Here is a 19,617-nt window from a genome sequence, read left to right on the forward strand (position 1 = left end):
ATTTCCGTTCCCCGAGTGTCCACTGTGGCTCCAAAGGCAACAATTTGGTGGCCACCTGCATGCTGCCTGCCTTCTTCACTCACACATTTGCGGGCAAATACTAATGCATACTGGCAAAGGATGCGACTCCTGGCGTTTGGTATTTGGCACTCACTCTCTGCTGCTCTCTTTGCTCCCATTTTTGCACTGCTCCCTGACCTCTGACCCCCTTCGAACCACCCCGCACGTCTAATCCTTTTCCGCCGCTGCAGTTGAAGGACTCGAATCGCCTTCGGCTTTCGTCGGCTGCGAAAACTCGCGATTCCCCAACATCTTCCTCGAGCTTCGTTTTTTATGAGTTCAATGTGTGTGTGTGCGTTGATTTTGCGATTTTTGTTTTTGTCCTTTTTTTCGCACAGTTGCGAGTTTTCCACGAAAAACAGCTGCAAAAAAGCACGTGTCATCGCTGACTCGCCCATTTCATCGTGTGCGTTTTCCCCCGGCGCACCACACCCCCTGTCCGCCCACCGCGCATTTTCCCCCATTTTCTCTCCATTTTCCCCAACGCCAGTTCCACTTTTCCCTTTTCATGGTCGCTTTGGCCGCCAGCTTTATTTGATTTTTATGCTTGCGGATTTTCTTTTGATTTCGCTGTTCGCGATTGTTGTTCTTGTGTGAAAGCGTTTTCGCAGACAGGACAAAACGGGGAAACCCCATGGCGATGATGACGATGACGAGATGATGACGATGTCGTCTGTTTTCGGTGGCGCAACTGTGCAAATCAGTGGGGTAATAGCCCTGTGCAACGTGCCGCGAATGCAGTTCTTTTGCCAGACTTTGCCCGATTCTCCGTAGCCAAATTATTGATTTGATTTCTCGATTTGGCCGCAAGCCAAGCGCCAACTTGGTTAGAAGCAAACAACAAATATACTGCTTAAGATTACACACACCCAACGGATACAGTGGTCGCTGGGAAGTGCGATCTGCCTGGAATGAATTTTAAATTTAAACATAAACCAAGGTTTTTCTTTTTGCAATAATAATTTCAACTTCATATGCATACATCAGGCATATATAAAATCAAACGAAACTATTCAAAAGAACCAAACATCATCAGTTGGTAATGGCACCCCACCTTATCGAGCGACCACTGTACCGCCTTGCATAAAGTCGCATAAGATGATGGCATAACCACTGCACCCCCGCACCCACAACGAATTTCGGTGGCAGAATCGAATCTGCAATAAAGAAAAGACGTTCCAGCCCTTTGGGCCCTTTCCGCAAAGAAGTCGCCACTCGGACTGGCCTTCTGTGTGGGTATTCCTCGGATGGGTTGGGTGCCAGTATGGGTATTATGTTGGTGCAACTTAAGACTGCAGTCTGGGAATTCCGCTCTTTGCTTGGGCTCCAACTCTTTGGCGTTTCTCTTAGGTTTTTCTCACAGCCCCCCCCCTCCCCCCTCAATTTTTCTCAGCTGGGGTTTGTTATTGTTTTTCTTGGCGTTTTGCCGGCTGGCGAGCGAACCACATGAATGAATATGAATATGAGTGTGGTGCGTGTGCTCTCTTTCTTCGCGCCCCATCTCGCTCTAGTGGCATTCGGAAACTTCGGTTCGAGTTTGAAATGAGTCTCAGGAGCTTCGTGTTGCATCAAACCTGCTCGATGGCATCTATGAGTAAGAGGGGCGTTCGCAATAACCGGAAACGGAAATCATATTTGGTCAAGTTCTAATGCCATCAACGATTGTAATTAAATGGCCAAATGTCAATTGTTTCAAGCTGGCTAAATGGGAGAAGGACAAAAAAGCGTTGTGCGAAAAGAGACAGGCGCCAAAAGCCTGAACCTGCCATTAACCGTTAATGCACGGATCGTAAATCGAATTGAAAGGAAGGTGTGTCATGCGGACTTATAAATAAAATTAACAACCAGCCGGGGAAGAGGTTAAGGCGGAAATATTTGCGCCACTGCGACTTTCTTGCTCCTCGTTATTGTCGTTGTTTTTGTTGCTGTAATTAATGGCAAACAATTACAAAAAAAAAATAAGGAGTCGGGGCAAGAAGAATGAGGCCCCCAGCGGAATTACAGCATAAAAGGCGAAGAGCAAGTTAAAAAGTGAATTACCTGATAAAGGACAAAACGCGATTTGAGGTGTGTTTGCCCACCACCTTCGCACCGAACGGCCCATCGCGATTCCATATCCAATCCATCCGGTCAACAATGCGTGTGTCTCGGTTTAAGCACTGCTGCCCAGCATGGGTGCTTGGCCATGAACAGTGGGCCATGTTCCTCATCCAGCTAACTAGAAATGATATATAAACATAATATTTTTGAACTTCCAAATATCAAGTGTTTTCAAAACGTTAAAGTTCCACTATAATTCCCACTGCTTTTGTTATTGTATATATTTTATAAGATAACACATCATTGGTTCCACTGTACCTATCCTTTCGGTATTGGATTCCTCTCCATCCCCCTTTCGCTCCACCCCCTAACGGCGGTCAGTGTCCAGCTGACGCGCTTAATTAATTACGCGATTGTATTTGTGACTAACTGCTTACCTCCTTCCCCTTCTTGGGCTCAAAGTTTTGCGGTAATGCAATCGCCTGTTTCGGTTGTAAGGTGGTGGGAATGGGGACGGGGGAGTGGGGGCAAGGACATCCCGTCAGTGGGGAGAAATTAATACCCACTTAAGCTTAACTGGACAGTCTGCTGCGCCGACTTCTTTTTCTGGCAAAGATTCTTCTTAATTTTTGGTCAGCTGCCGTCTCTTGTTCTCCCGCTCGAAGGTGATTCACAATGCGCATAAATAAACGATTCCGAGTATTTCGATATTTTATGCCAATTTAACTTTGTTCTGACTTATTCGCCTCAACTCCTTTTGCCTCATTCCTCTTTTGGATTTTCAGTAATTTTCCGAGTCCTGCAATTATCCTAGGTAGGTTAATATACCCCGTATAATGCAGTCGCTTTTTCGAAAAATTATGAAGTAAAAACCGTTTTTATTACCAAAAATTACAATGTGCGAACGGAAAGAAAGGCGCGCTAACAGTGAAGGGGTCAATGGAAGTCGCAGTTGGAAAGTACACTCAGAGAAATGCAGTCAAAAGTTATTAATGGAGATCAAAATTCGATTTATAAACGCTACTTGACATTTAAGGACAGGAATGTCTAATGATTAGTTATGATATCAAAAGATAGTGGTTGATATGAATCCTTTTACTTTTTAAAATTCATATAGAATGGTTATAGGCATGCCCACTTTTCTGTGTAAAGGTTTTTGGAGTGGGAGCCGAGGTTCCCCAGGTTTCCAGCTGTCCTTCGGTCAGGCTGTTTTTGGGATGGTTGGATAGTTGTGGGCCCGTCATCAAATAAACACTCTAACCCCGTAACCAAAAGAGCTGCATAGCAGGAGGTTAATTTCATTAGAAATTCATATTTTTTTTTTGTTTTGGGTATTATTCGATGGGAGGGCGAGCGGGTCAAGGAGCAGATCCTGGCGAAGGGCGTTGCTTCGACATGTGTAAATGTGAGCAATAAAAAAGAAATTTCATATTTCCAGCTACTGTTGTTGTTATTATTGTCGTAATTTGTTTATAACGGTATTTATGAAATGGTCACAAGTCAACGCGTTCCAACAACAACAACCAAAACAACTACAGGACTAACCCCAGAACACGCACCAGGACTCCGCCTAACTCCGAGCCCCATCCGAGCTATCGCCAATTATTCTTATTACGCCTATTACTACTTTTTTAACCACTTTCCATTGTTGTTGGGTTTTGGGTGCTTGGTGTTTTTGGTAACTCGGCTTGGTGTTTTTGGTAACTTCCCCCACAGAGCTTGCTGACCTTTTATGTTAATCGCATTTGGCTTGTAACGCGGATGGGGAGAGAGAAGTCTTGTAGCCCATAATTGATATGCGTCCTAATCATGCAATCCTTTGTTACCCCCACCACCCACTGATACTTCCGCCCACTCGGAGGGAAAACAACAACTTCAGCTTGTTAGTTGTAGTGGAAGAAGTAATTACAAGCATTGCTCGGGTTGTATTAAGGCGCAATGACGTCAGCCCTCAATTAATGATCGCAGGAAAAGTTGGAATCGCCTGCCATATTTGCATAATTATGCGGTGAATCATATCCGTAATTATCAGTAAGCAATTAAATCTTAAATTTAACTTGGCTTTCAATACGCATAACGTGGTTTTTTCCAAGACTGAAGATCTTTTTGTTATAAGTCTACAAATCTAAGCCAAATCAAAATATTTACTTCTGGCCAAGATTTTGTATACCGACCTTAACCAGCTTAAGTCACAGATTTAATTTATACATTCAACTCAACTCGAAACTACGACGTCGTTTCAGTTCCTCGACGATCTGGCATTTGCTGGCTAATTAATAAACTTTCACATATCTGATTTTGGAAATCTTTTCACTTGCAGCCGCTTGAATGGCTTGAAATCTAGCCGAAAATCGTTTTATGTAAATTATCAACGAATGAAATGTCGAGAGGTATTAGTAGCAGATGAGTTAAGATGCCATGAGAAACGAATGCTGGGGGATTTTTGTATAATTTATTGCATTTTGATAGTTAGAGTTTAATTACAGCATTTCACTTCGCTGTTTGCGGCAGTGAAAGTGCAAGTGGCATAGGTTTTTCTGGTAGCATCGATCTCGAACCCAGAGCGATTAACCTTTGACCTCCTGCCGCCCAGGTAGAAAATCTAAACCGAAACAGTTGCAGTTTTGCCGACGCTGGTCGTGACCCCTCTGAAAATCATAAAACAATAAATCTTTTTAATATCTCCTCTTGTTCTCGAACCCAAATTCGGTTGGCCTCTTTTTTTTTGGTTGCTTCGCATTTTTTCTTCATCTCCATTTCGTGGGCGTTCGTTTTCCTTTTCTTTTGCGTTTTTCTGGGCAAGTTTCTCACGTCCTTTTGGGGGGTGAGGTCAGCGAGTTGGGGGGCGTGGCCATTACTCAAGTTTGTGGATTTGAAGTAATAACTCAGTGCGTCATAAAAATTTTAATTGCTTTGGGTTTCTTCAGTGCGAAAGCAGTTCGGGTAATTAACATTAACCCAAAAATGTCCAAGAAACAAAGCCGACACAATGCAAAGCACCCACAGCAACATCAGCCAAGCAACAACATGGCCCAAACAATGAGGCAATAAAAATTGCAGCGCATAATTTTCCACCACTGAACCCTTTTTTTCGGGATCTTGTTATTGCTGAAAATTTCCACGCGTATCAGTAATTAGTTTGCTTATTGTTATTCTTTCGTTTTCACAGGGGGGCTAAAACTGGGGTAATGTTGGCTACTATCCCTTAGTAACTCTGTTCCAACTTAAAGACACCTTGCGTGTTAGGAATTTCTGTCCGGAAAGGATCTACTGAGATCTTTTTAGATTCTGGTCCAGGGACAAAGGAAAGACCGCCTTGTCAAGCTGGAAATTTATATGCGTGGATCAAAAGGGCCAGAATCAACAGCAATTGTTATATCCTACGTGTGTGAGTGCTAAGTGGGTGCAATTAGACCGTTGAGCGAACGAACAGGTAAACAGGTAACCCAAATCGAGTTTCAGTCTGGGGTCTGTCTGACCTTCGATTTCGGGGTCGGTCGATCTCTGTGCTGGCTTTGATCCTAATGCAACGAATTGAGCCACGCATCGCAAGGTGGCAATAAATTCTGATTGCAATTGACACTTTTATCGCAGGGCCTAGCGAGTCGAGGGTGAATCTAGAATATCTTCTAATGGTCAACTGTTTTTCCGTTTCTTTTGTTGCAGACACTGAGTTGCAGCTGAAAGTGGAAGAAGCAACTGCAGCAGCCGTATAAAATTCGAACAGAATAGACAACGCCATTTGGGAGAAGCAACAATAACACTTGGAGCAACATCCATAATCGAAAGCTAAGCCACATCATCGAAATCTTCTGGCAAGCAGTGGAAGCAGCATTAACCAGCAGCAACATGTGAGTACCACTCAAATTTCCATTAAGTGGACTGGCCAAATCAATTCGCTAATTGAATGCCGCGCAATTGAAAAGCTTCTTAATGTTGTTAAATGTGAACGAGTTGTCATCCCTCGATGCGACCCCTCTTCGAGTAAAAGCCCCCATCCAATTGCCCCAAACTCCTTGTTGTACCCCCCGGTTAACAGTCTTAATAGAATCAAAGAGCCACGCAATATTACTTTTAATTTGCCGTAATTGTGGCGTTCTCAGTGTTCTCTAAGTCACTATCCCCCACCCTATGGGTACCTATAGTTCCTAGAAACTTACTCACCTCCCCCCCAGCAAAGTGCACAGAAAGAAATCACAGAGAATACAATATATACAATATATTATTATAAGGAATAAATCTTAAATTCTATGTTTTTGTAATAAGTAAGTTGTAAGTTGTTTGTAATTTACTCCAGTTTAGAATTGTTAACAGAGAAATGATTAAACTGCGACTGATTTCTTTCAGTGTGCCCAGCTTGTCCAGTTTGCAATACAGATTTACTTGTGTCCAAAGCTCTATGGCAACAATAAATAACACAAATTCGAATTGGTCAAAGCAAACGCCAGCAAAAAACCAAATCATATGAGGGCATGAGGGACTTCTGAGGGCTGTGGGTGGTTGGAAGGGGTATGGCAAACTTTGGAATCAATTAACCAAATGGCGCGAGTACTCGACTGTCGGCTGACTTTTGCATTGGCTAATAACCGCTTGCAAAAAAAAAAAAGCGAACGACAGACGAATAAATAGAGAATTGAAATCAAAATCAAATACACACACACATGCATCATCAAAAGGGGTGGCATTTCCCCTCAACGCACAACCTCAAAGCAAAAACCCGCAGTCCAAAAATTTCTCTGAGGAGCTTCAATTGTCTGCACTTGAGTTCAATTTCTGTACGGTCGCGTTGGCTACCCAAACCAAACCAAACCAAAGGCAACCCAACCCAAAAATGCTTTTAAAGCTCGCCTGCGGAGCGGAATCGACTTGCGGAGCGGGCGAGGAGGAGATATTTTCGTCATAACTATAAATTTTATTGAGATTCAAATGGTCTGCGTACAAATTTAGACACAATTATTACTTACTTCAATGACGCCAGCCAGTGGAATGGGGCAAGAATTGGGAACTTGGTTTTTGAGGGGGAATAATCACTCCATGGGGTAGATTCAACTCCGAGTAGAGCTGGAACTGGTAATCTTAATGCAAACTTAAAAATATGAATTGAATTGAATTGCTAATCCTGTACCAAAATGATTGAACCAAAATTAGTTCTGGGATTAAATTGAAGTAGCTTCCTAGCAGATGTCAAAACAATCCCATTTGCATCCCCTCCAATCCCCTCCAACCAACCAGCACCTATTCCACTTAACTGACAGTTCGTCAAATGACAATTACAACGACTTAATTACTTTTAATAAAGACGTCCGTATGTAGGCAAGCGAGCAGAAAAAATACAGCTCTTCATTAGCGAAAAAGTATACTCGGGCATTTTTGCATAATGCCTCATTATGCTTGCACCACCCCCTCCCCTCCCAAATGGGGGGTGTGGGCCGCTCGCCTTAATACATACAAATTGGAAATTGATGAATTTTTCCGGTATGGAGTCCGTACCGTCCTCGGTTCCCAAACAAAATGCAGCTGGCCCCCAGGGGCCGAGAGTCTATCGCACTCGAATATCAATTAGTGCGGTTGGGGGTGGGATTACCGTTCGATCGATCCACCGATCGATGGATGTTCGATCTGGAGATCGATGGATGGATCTAACGAACAATCAATGGCAATTGCTGGCGATGGGAAATTACTAATAATAATGACTTTAATTGAATATTGCGCACTTCATTCACCCCGGCGTTCTAAATTTGAATCCCAAAAAGGAGGGCAGCAAGCGGCAGCATATTATCCATTACAAGCCTTCAATCGACCATAAACACTTGGAGGAGCGAGTGTGTGTGTGTGAGTGGTGTAGGGTATAGGGTATTGGGTACAAGGGATCGATCCGTGGCTATGTCACAACGTGCTTTATATTTGGATGTGAAGCGACCGGTAATGAAGTTCGCCGGATTCGCAGGCAACCAAGTACTCATTCAGCTCTACCCGCCCCCCTGCCCACCCCATTTCAGAAAACGATTCAAGCATGAAAGCAATTTTTAATTTATTTTGGTTGAGCGCTTCACTTTTTCCTAAAATTATGACATAATAGCCGGCAACGAGGAGCAGTGAGAAGCAGCGAACCACCTAATAATGTCATATGGAAATTTACGAGTACCGAACCCGATCTAAAAATCCGCGCGGGGGAGCTCCGACTCATCGAGGGAATGGAGATGGGGTTGGGGATGGTGATGGTCGGTCGGTGTGAACACCTCGAAACACAGGCGGCAGTGTGGGAAAAGTATATTTGGATATTGTTTGCCCGATGGCGATGGCAAACACCTTCCGCTTCACAAATCAGCAGTGTGTGCTGGAGTGTGTGTTTCGATTACTTCGATACTTTGAGCCGAGGACCAGTTGAGCTGCTGACCAGTTGTCAGTTGGCTAATGTTATAATTAACCTGGCCACCGCCGTCAACGCCAGTCACATATCGATCCATCAGTTGACCCCCGAACCCAATCAAAGCCGCTTGGCCGGATAATCTCGGCTGGACCTCGAAATCGGATTGACACTTTCGGTGAGGGAACAATAATAGATTGTGTTCCGATAAGTGAAACTCTAGGCCAGTCATTTACTGGGTAATATTATCATCATGTACCAACATCTTGATTAAAATTAACAGAATTAAGTTACAATGTTTTACAGACCCTTATGTTCTATTTGTATCAAAACAGAAAGTAAATACTTCTACTTATTAAATCTCACAATCTAGCTCACTTCTTATAGATTGACCAAATATTTTTAATATCATTGAATTGCCCACATATAAGCTGACTGAAAAAAATACAATTTAGTTGAAATACCGTGGGCGAAAGAGATGGTCTAAGTATGTAAACACGATCATTAAATAAAACATTGAAAACGAGCAAGAAACGAAACAATAAAACGCACACGCAGATACAAAGCCGATACAGATACAGATACAGATTGTTGATGAGAGGGGAATGGGAGAGGCAGACAGACGAAATAGAAAACGGAGGAGAGGAAATGGAGACAAGTTAACCAATGAAATAAACGCAAATTTAATGACAACAACAGCGCCACGCACAACTTGGCCAATACGCGTTTTCCATTATGGCCAGCTAGCCGAAGCACTTTACAACGCGAGATCAAATCGGCTAAGAGCCAAAAAAAAAAACGGAAAAAAAGGGGAAAGAAAAAACAAAAACAATGTCCGAAAACGAAAACTACAAAATGGAATACATAATACACATAAAATCCAAATAGTGAACAATGAATTAAATGTTATAAGATGTAGATACGACGACGCACACTTACAGGTCGCGATACATTTGTATCTGTATCCGCGATCCGCTGTGATCTCTCCTACTTCTACTTCGGATTCAACTTGTTTTTTCGTTATTTTCTTTTTTTTCGAATTTTTATGGCTTTTCAATGCCGAAAGTTGGATGTGGTGGCATACCAGAGGGAAAATTAATGCCAGTATATACGGTGAATATCTGAACGATGCGACGTATTCATTCTTACGGCCATTGTATCTGCTGCTGTCGTAGTTGCTTTCTCTTTGTGTTAATTGTATTCGAATAATGATGATGCTGGGTCGCTTGTTGGCCTGCATCTTGTATCTTTCGGATACTTTGGCCTCCGCTTCAGCATTAGCTTTGGCTAATTTAATTTATGGCCAGTTTATGTAAATTTCAAATACCACATATTTAGTTTGTTTCTTTCACCGGCTCTTTTTTACCCAATCTTTGGTCGAACAGATCAATTTCTGTCTCCGAATCTTCAATTTCTTCTTCTACGCTCCGGCTTTTAAGTTCTTTTTTAATATTAACCATTTTTATTATAGACGACAGTTCATTGACATCTTGTGTATATATGTACGCATTTATATAGCTGGCCATGTATCTAGTTATCTTTATGTGTGTTTTCTGTTGGTCAAAAGAAAGTTGAAAACTTGGTGGAGTGATGGCATCCACGAATTGGCATTTGCATAAATTTGGCCACACATTTCTTGGCCATGCGAAACTACCAACTATCAACTAGCGGCAACAATAGCAACCTCGGGCTAATTGCGGCCCATTGAGATGGCTATCGGCTAGTGGACTCGCCCCATTAAGAGAGCCATTTTGGTGAAGTTGGAAATTAATTAGGACAGGTTGGTTGCTCACAGTGTATATAGTGGCCATAGTACGCTAGTGGGTGCCAATAAAAACGCATTGCAGTGCGATCTTATCGCACTAGTTGGATCCATGAGTAATGGTCTCACGCATCTGACGAATGGTTGGGAGATCTTGCCCCTCTACAATTCCAATTTTTAGGGGCCATTTCGGGTTTGGGTTTGGATTGCGCTCGCGATTACTGCGCTTTAAAATTTGGCTTTGGTTTGTTGTTTATGTCTCTGTCTTTTGGGCATTTTTATTTGCTCATTTAATTTCTGAATTTCTGAAATTACTCAATTAGTTTAATTAGCAGCTGGCTACGAATGCGCCTCAATGTCTATCCATGAAATGGATCGCAGATTTTTCTAAGCCGAACACTGGGAAAAAAAAGTATTCTATCAAGTGTCGGGCTTAGAAATAAAATATTGAAAATTTATCAATTTTCTTGGCATTTTTTATTATGTATACGATTTATTGCGTTTTATTGTTTTTCAATTAGCTTAGTAGCTGTTTTACTTAGTTTTAACATTTTATTAAGGTGTAGAACCACTTGGCCCTGAATCAGCAGCTCTTACCTTGATTGATTTTTGCGTTAAATGTAATAAATTGAGCTGGGACTGTGGCTAGTCACCCAGTCTTTTGGCCAATATAGTTGGGCCTCTCATCTGCATCGAGTCGACGTCAAAGTCAAAGGCGACTTTGGCGTCGGTCATTTGTCAAAATCATTAATGCAATTACGCGACCAGACTGCGACTGAGAATGAGATTGAGACAGCCAGTACCACTGCCACCGAGGGCTGTCTTCTGGCCTGCTAATTATTTTGAATTATTCAATTTCATGTCTCAATTTAAAGTCTCCGAGGCAATTAGGAATAGTCGCTGTGAGTTCCATCTCAGTTCCCTTCTCGCTTTTAGTTTTTTTTTTTTTTTTGTTCCCTGCCATTGAGTGCCACTTTGATGCGTGTCCAACTTTGAGGACGATGATATGGCTGTGGTGGCTGGCGAGGATTGGGGTCCAGAAATGCAAATGAGTGTGAATGTGAGGCGAACGAAATAAAACCATTTAAATAATTGAAAATCGAACAAATCGCGCTGCTGCCAGCAGAAAAACACAACTGAATAGGATGTCATGATGAATAATAAGGAAAATGAAGATAGAAACGCATGCAAATTTAGAAAAAGCCAATGTGCGAGGTCAGGCGAACTCTAAACAAAATGGTAGCCAGCAACTATAACGCTTTTGCTGGCGTGTATGCTAATTTATACATCTGTTTTTGATGTGTGGCCATGAGAGAGTTTTTTGGTTAAAAACCTGCAGGATAATACAACCAAATACATAAATCAGAGCTGAAATGCTGAAATGGAGTATGAACCGAAAATAAATTGAAGATGTTTCAAAATTGATAGTTCTATGGCTGTATTTCATTTTAGTTTTAGTTATAGAAAAAAAGTGGCTTAAATAACTTCCATTTCCACAATCTTTTAGTGTATTCACACATCCACTCACGAGTCACGGTTCGGCTCTAAAAATGGTTTTAGTCGACTAGAAAACATAGATACACATAGATTTATAAACACATACGACTGGGTGTTTGGTCCGCAAATGCGTGTTAGATTGTTGATGTGCAAAATCTAATTAATTATTTCATTAAAATTGGCATTTTATTGACATTCTAATTTGGATTTTTAGAATATTTGGACCTGGAACGTGTGCAGCCTCTCACACACACAGCTATGAGTACATCCATTTACCCTATGTACAGATTTTATATGTATGTATATGGTGGCCAAACTCCCCCGCAATCATCGTGTGGCGTCGGCTTGGTCAACGTGGCGGATGAGCGATTTTAATTGGTTTTTAACTAATTTGCTTGCATTGAGTGAGGTCCTTTCCCATTGTCCCATACAAATTTTGCACACTGAACTAGGCTGATAGAACGATCTTCTTAAATGGGCTGTGCGGAATTTGCATTGTTGACACCGTTTATAATTCGATTTGATACTTGGCGCCGTCATATAATGGATATTATATGCATAATTTTAGCACTAATCATGCAAACCTATTCTTTTTATTAAAAGCTGAGCTTAATTTGATTTAATCGGCAAAGTTTTTGAATTATTTCTGGCTAACATTCACAAACTACACACTCGCATCCGAAACCAATTTGACTCAATTTCCTGATTTGCGTTTATTTTGTTTATGGCTTTCCCAGCACATTCCCTTTATAAGGCCGAACGCCCCACAATATGAGCTCATAAACGATATAAACATAACTGTAAAAATAATGAAAGAAACAACAACACACACTAAGGAGCAACTTGTACCTCGGACATTTGTGTACATTCAATGATTCTCCCACTGACAGCTCAAATGCAAATCGTAAAAATAACAATCATCATCATAACGCCCCTCCCCCTTTCCTTCCGCCCCCGAATCCTAGTTATAAAGGATGGGTTTGGGGTATACATGACAGAGGCGAATCGGGGGGTTGTAATACGCGTGGCGGTGGGGGTAAAATATTTACCAAGGAACTTAGTTCACTTGCCAAGGCAAAGTATCAATTTACCAAAAATAACAAGCAGAAGTTATCCTAACTAAATGTACCCTGTGATTTTATGTTTTTTGTTCAAATATTGGTAAAATTTGTCACTTTAATATTTTTTTGTATTGGTGCAAAATAACAAACCATGTGAAATAACAAAATTTTAAAATATTATCTTTGTCAGTCACAAGATAGTCGCTCTATTCAATATACCCTTCGGGGCAAGAGTGTTCGGGGTGTTCAAATAGTTAGTACAAATTTGATTGTGCCCATGGCCAACAACAGTTGTTGCTGCCATTTCCGCAGTTCTAGATACGAACCCCAACTCTTTTTGCATACGCGTGTTTGTATAGCCATATAAATATCGTATGTGGATCGTTATATATGTATGATTGTATATAAATCCTGGTGGGTGTGTGTACATATACATGTATAGATGTATACGCATACATATGCCAGCGATATCTGTGTTATTTAGTAATTCGTTTTTTATTTACCATTATCATTTACATTTATTTGTTATTATGTTACGCTCGACTCCGACCCGCAGGATATTCTTCCTTTCAATTACACACCCACTCACGAATGGCTTTTGGCCCTTTTCGGCTGCCAAAATGTACTGTGTTATGATAAACGCAAATTTCTGAAATGTTTTTGTTTTTAGGCAGTTGCCGTTTGAAAGTTGGACATTTGATGTGTGTGGCATGCTGAATGCAATTGCGTCCTGCGCGCACACACACACACTCACACACACATCCTGCTGATTACATGTGAAAAACGTATTTTGTGCTGCCTTTTTGCGCCCCTCGCCATTCATTTACATATTTTTCGGTTACCAAGCCGGAAACTATCTGTTGTTTTATTTTGTTGTGTCTTGGCCGGGTTAGTTATTGTATTGTAGGGTATGGTATGGTATGGCAGCTGGCCCCGCCCCCAACCCCTCGGATTTATGCGATGTGCGAGGCAAAGCGAATGTTTGTTCAATAAACGAAATAATTGCCAGCAAATGTGTTGTGATGAAATTGTTTTGGGTTACTTCATAAATTAGCGCAAAGAAATGCACGCAGCTCAGCGAAGCGCAAAGCAACGCAGAGGGTTTCGATTGGGGGTAAAAGGTACCATAAATTTTTGGTATAGGCCATAGGCTAAGACTTTCCCATTTATTTAAAAAATAAAATAAAATGGGAAAAAGGCCAGTTCAAATTCCACAACGATGTAGTTAAATCATTTAACTCACCCTTCACTCATTGCACAAATAACACATACCAAGTAGCTTACTTGTTTCAAATAAAATACCTGCTGCCGACCAGCCTCCTTCGATTGTCTTAGTCACGGCCAGAAGTGATGGCCATAATCGAGTTTAAAATGCCCCACCATTAATCAAACAACGTTGTGAGTCAGAGTGAATAAGTGCATGAGTACCCAGGGAAATTGTGAACATGATTTTCGAGCGGAATTCCAAATGTACCATGAAAAATTACCAGTCTGCAACTGCAGGCGCCAATTGCATTGAAAGTATAGTATTTGTGAGATGGTGAAGGTAATGGAATTAGGGGGATACGGAGTTCCGCCTCTCGAATTATTCGAACGCCAAGATGTAATCCGAATCTTCCATGGCGATCGTAATCCAACTCCAGCGACGAGATGAACCCGAAACCCAGAGATGAATGCGTTTATAAATATTTTGATGGCGGTACATCGATCAGGTTGGTCCGCCTTATAGCGAGGGGAGATCGGTGAACGGCAGCACACTGAAGATGGATGGATTGTTGGTGGTTGGTTACATAATGATCTAATAATCTTGTACAATTATTTGGCGGGTGCACTTGGAAAATGACTATGATACTTTGGAATTATGAAAAATATAGATGGCGTTAAATGATATTTGACATTTGTATGGGAATTTCAAGTTTTTCTACCTATTGATGATATATTATATTATTGTATAAAGTGCGGAAATAAAGTACGGAATATCTAAGATCTCTTAATACCGATTTTCCCAAGTGTAAGTCAAAGATCTTGCGAGTGGCGGGCAACGTTAGCTCCATTGTTTTGTGGCTTGTAAACGGTTAAATTAAATTGATTTGCGTCTAATGCCCCGACAAGTGGCCCGCTCTTGGTGGTTCAGTGGTTCGATGGTTTGGGGGGTACGCTCGTGTAATTAATGGTTTCATTAGACCAACCGCGGATCCAGCGGCACTACGGCAGTCCCAGTCCCGCTGCTTATGTATGAATAATTGGTAATAATATTTAATGATTGGCCCACCTGCCCGAGCAATTGTATTTGGATTTGAGCCATTCGAAGACTAATCTTAATTTTGGTTTCTTCTCTCGCCCTCCAGCACTTAGCTCCGTCCATGGGCGCCGTGGCAAACAGAGTCCGGTGAAAATGGACAAAGGCCGCGCGAGGCTGCCGCCGAATTAGCAGAGAAGCCGGAAAATCCGTACATACGGACGGGCAGTGTAAATATTTGCCAGGCCCCCTCAAAAAAAAAAAAAAAAGGAAATATTAAAAGAAAAAGGAAGAGCACACACACATAACAAAGGCGAAGCAGAAGGGGAAGCATTTGTGCGACAATAGCCAAGGAACTAGCCACAAAAGAAGAAGCAACCGGGTCCATTAAGACAGCCAAACCATCCGATCCCATCCCGGCTAGACGAGGTCCACTTAAATGACCGAATCCACACAGCTGCAGACGGCGGAGAACAACAACGCGGGCGTGGTCAAAATGGAGCCCCCGCCGCCGGCGACCTCCTCCGTTTCCGTATCCGCCGCAGCAGCCGCCCACGCCCTGTCCTCCCTATCCTCACTCACGATGGCCGCCACCGGATCCGCCCTCTCGCCGGCCACGCCCCCGCCCTCCCTGAACCTCTCACATCAGCAGCAGCAGCACCAGCAGCACTACGCCCTCAAGTGGAACGACTTCCAGAGCTCGATCCTCAGCTCCTTCCGTCACCTGCGGGACGAGGAGGACTTCGTCGACGTGACACTGGCCTGCGACGAGCGCTCCTTCACCGCCCACAAGGTCGTCCTGAGCGCCTGCAGCCCCTACTTCCGCCGGCTGCTCAAGGCCAATCCCTGCGAGCATCCGATAGTCATCCTGCGCGACGTGCGCTGCGATGATGTCGAGAATCTGCTGAGGTGAGTTTGAATGAATTAAATATAGTCAATTTTTAAGACATCTATTGTTAGATTTTTAGTGAGAATTGAAATTTTAAATATTTTATAAAACATTTTTTATAGCTTTATGTACAATGGTGAGGTGAATGTGAGCCACGAACAGTTGCCCGACTTTCTGAAGACAGCTCACCTGCTGCAGATTCGCGGTCTGGCGGATGTCAATGGTGGCTATCCCTACTCCAAGGCTTTGTCCGCCGCCTTGAGTCACAACAGCAGCAACAACAACAACAACAACAACAGCAGCAGCAACAGCCTAAGCAACAACAATAACAATAACAACAATAATGCTGAGAGCAGTAATCACAACAAGATAAGCAGCTATTTATCGCCCAATCAAACGAGCGCCGCGTGCAACAACAGCAGCAACAGCAATAGCAACAACCACAGCAGCAGCCACAACAACAGCAGCAGCAACAACATCAGCGGATCCCTGAACAGCAGCCTGAACTCACCGTTCAGTGCGCCACAGATACCGCCACCAGTGACCGCCTCGAGTGCAGCGGCTGCAGCAGCAGCGGCCGCATCCCTGACCGCCGCAGTTGCCGCAGCAGCGGCAGCAACAGCAGCCAGTGCCGGCAGCAGCAGCAGCGCCAGCGGACAGACGAGCGGTACGCCCGCCATCCAGGAGCTGAAGGCATCGTCGGCAGCGTCGCCCGTAAGAAACCCGAACCCCAATCCCAGCAAAGTAAAGTGTGCAGTTCCACGAAATGCTAGCACTCGACTTGGTTGATCCCTTCCAGACTTTCACTAACTTTGGGCATCCCTACTCTCCCATATTCCTTGCAGGCCAGCAGCAGCAACCACTGGGACATGGGCGAGATGGAGGGCAGCCGGAAGAGCCATCTGACACCGCCGCCACAGAAACGCATCAAGAGCGCGGACTTGTTCCGTGCCCAGCATGGCATCAGTCCCGAGCGATTGCTGTTGGATCGGGAGTTCCCCGTCGCCGGACAGCATCCGCTCACCCGGAACAGAAGCGGTCGTGACACATCCAAGGATCGGGAGCGCAACATGGAGTTGAGGGAATCGCTACTAGGACAGGCTTTGGAGAACAGCAACGGACAGCAGGCCAACCCGGTGGGTTACTTTGGATAATACTTAGACTCATATAGAAAAGTTTTTGGCGTGAAATTGGTTTTTTGTTAAAGGAATAAATTCATTTCCCACACAGTTATATTATTTTTTTCAGTGTATAAAGGCAGCATGCATTAATAATTAAATCTTAATTATCATATATATATTATTTTGTAGAAACACGAACTCGGACAGAGCGCGGGTGAGGATTCGAACAGCAGTGATACGGAGCCCTCGGATCGAGGCGATGGTCAGCACGATGGAACCCTCGACGGAATTGACAACCAGCGCTCGCACTCGTTCCCCAATGCATTCCTCGGCCTCCAGGGCATTCCAGGACTTCTGCCAGGACCCTCTGGCATCAACAGCGATTTCGGTGAGTCGAGTTTTTCATTTTAATATGCTCCATTATACCGAAACTATATACGATTAGGAGCTTGTCATTCGTTTACACTTTATTGTACGGAACCAAAATTGAATATTTGCCTCTTGTATATGATTTAAAAATCGATTGGAAAGAGAGTGTTTTGAAACAAAACATTACACATATGATTTGCATTTTGCCTTGTAACTAACGGTCGATCTATCGATAAACAAATGGGAAGTACATATAACTAAAGCAGTTACTAATTGGCAAAAAAAGTGATATATTTAAGATAAAAGATAAAATAATGGATTATAAATTAGTAATATAAATTTGAAGAAGCGTTATCGATTTATCGAATATTTGCCTGTTCTATATTATTTATGAAGAAACGAGAAAACGGATGTTTTGTATATGATTTGCATCATTTTAGAAATTTGTTATGATGTAACTAACTATCAAATAATTATAAGCCGAAAATGTGCATCCGAAGTATACGGAAATACCTAATTGGAATAAACCAAAACATGAAATTTACTTTCGATTTGTTGCACATCTACTGCATTTAATATTCATGTGTAAAACTATTATAAATATCATTTTAAGACGTAGTATTAGCTTAGCATTTAGGCAGTGAAACTCACAAATGAACAATTTCCCTAAGCCAAATAATCCCAATATCCAATAACAAACGATTTTCGATCCGAGTAACGCGTTGACCAACCCAAATGGGCGGCAATCATTAGGCCCATAACCAACTGTCGCTGGTGTCCAGAACCTCAACTAGATCCCATGCCCAATCCCGTCCAGGGTGCCAAGAAATATGCGCGGAGCACGTGTCGCATTAGGCCAAGGATATGTAACTGTTGGCCAGGACATTCGGCGTGTGATTATAAACACATTCGCTTTCTGTTTCGGGGTGCGTAATGTCCGTTTGGCCATTCACGTATGTGCAAATGTTCTACATAACGAACGACAAAAAATGATTATTGCCATTACCAAACACTACTGCTATCGACATAACTACGGCTATTGCTCTTACGATTATTGTGATTATGATTACCATTCGATTGTGAAACGGAAGGATGCCGAAACAGGCTGCACTGACAGAAAAATATGTCTTGAGACATATTAGATTCACTTATCGATCTATTTGAAGAAAGTGTATATCATATACATACATATATAAAGTAATTTGTTTTCTATAAATATATGTATATAGTAAAAACGCAACCGCTTTCTTTTCACCTCACTCTCAGTGTAGGAAAAAAGCGCTACAAATATGATTTGACCAGGTCCTTATTCCTGCCTCCTTTCGGGTTGTTTGTGTTCCTAAGCACATGACACGCACTTTGTCCCATGTCGCAAATGTCGCATTTAACGCGCATTAAAATGATAATGGTGCCGGCTTCAGGAGCAGACCGACTACCATCCTTCGACCGAATCCAGGACATTCAAAGTCCTGTTTCGATGTCGTTTAATATTCAGGGCACATAGATCATTGCAACAAATGTTGGCCAGCACTTGGTCAGTTTAGTTGGAGCCGACTGGAGGCGAAGATGCCGGTGTGGCGAAGAGAAATCAAATTTAATAAAGCATAAACATTCAATAAGCTTCGCAACGAGCCAAAGTCATTTGAAATTCCGAGCAGTAACGGTAAAGGGGCGGTCCTGCGACTTTTGGCCATTTGGAAATCCGAATCGAAAATATTAACGGCCCGAGCAAAAAGGATAAACTTTTGCGCAATGATAAAAATGATAAGTTTTTTCTCTTTTATTTTTGCCTGCCTTCTGTTTTTCCTGCCATCTCCGCCCACATTTTCCCCGCTGCCCCGCTACCCTCCTCCACCAACCCACAAAAAAAGGGCGACACACGAGACCATACATATTTAGATTTTATTTCGTTTTATTGCTTTTTTGTGCATTCGATTTATTCGCTGGGCATTGGCAATGGCCGAAAACGGACTTGGAAATTGCGCACATGTGTGCGCAAGGACTTGGAAGCTAAGTCCTGCCCCCTGCCTCCGATCCTGGCCTCGGTAATATGAGTTGGGTTTGCATTTTAATATATTTACTTGTCCGCCGCCACTCCACCCCCACAAATGTCACACACTCGCAATCAGATGCGGGCCCCAAAAACTACAAAAGACGAACGAGAAAGGAGGAAAAAGTTTACTTTGCAAAAATCCATTGCAGAAACATTTAT

At 42.7% G+C, this 19,617-nt stretch overlaps 1 protein-coding gene across 3 annotated transcripts in view; it reads left to right on the forward strand.

Annotated features, from left to right (window-relative positions):
• Positions 1-19,617, forward strand: part of LOC6612137 (protein abrupt) — a 46,079-nt gene that overhangs the window by 5,643 nt on the left and 20,819 nt on the right. For 2 of the 3 annotated variants that reach the window (XM_032714027.1, XM_032714028.1), the window contains exons 3-7: positions 5,767-5,951; positions 15,136-15,935; positions 16,038-16,659; positions 16,761-17,051; positions 17,226-17,424. In XM_032714027.1, coding sequence (XP_032569918.1) covers positions 15,466-15,935; positions 16,038-16,659; positions 16,761-17,051; positions 17,226-17,424 — 1,582 coding nt within the window. In that variant the 5' untranslated portion in view covers positions 5,767-5,951; positions 15,136-15,465. The remainder of the gene's footprint in view (positions 1-5,766; positions 5,952-15,135; positions 15,936-16,037; positions 16,660-16,760; positions 17,052-17,225; positions 17,425-19,617) is intronic. The other variant, XM_002036618.2, reaches the window with a different exon arrangement.

This window comes from Drosophila sechellia, chromosome 2L (genome assembly GCF_004382195.2).
Source record: "Drosophila sechellia strain sech25 chromosome 2L, ASM438219v1, whole genome shotgun sequence".
Taxonomy (NCBI): domain Eukaryota; kingdom Metazoa; phylum Arthropoda; class Insecta; order Diptera; family Drosophilidae; genus Drosophila; species Drosophila sechellia.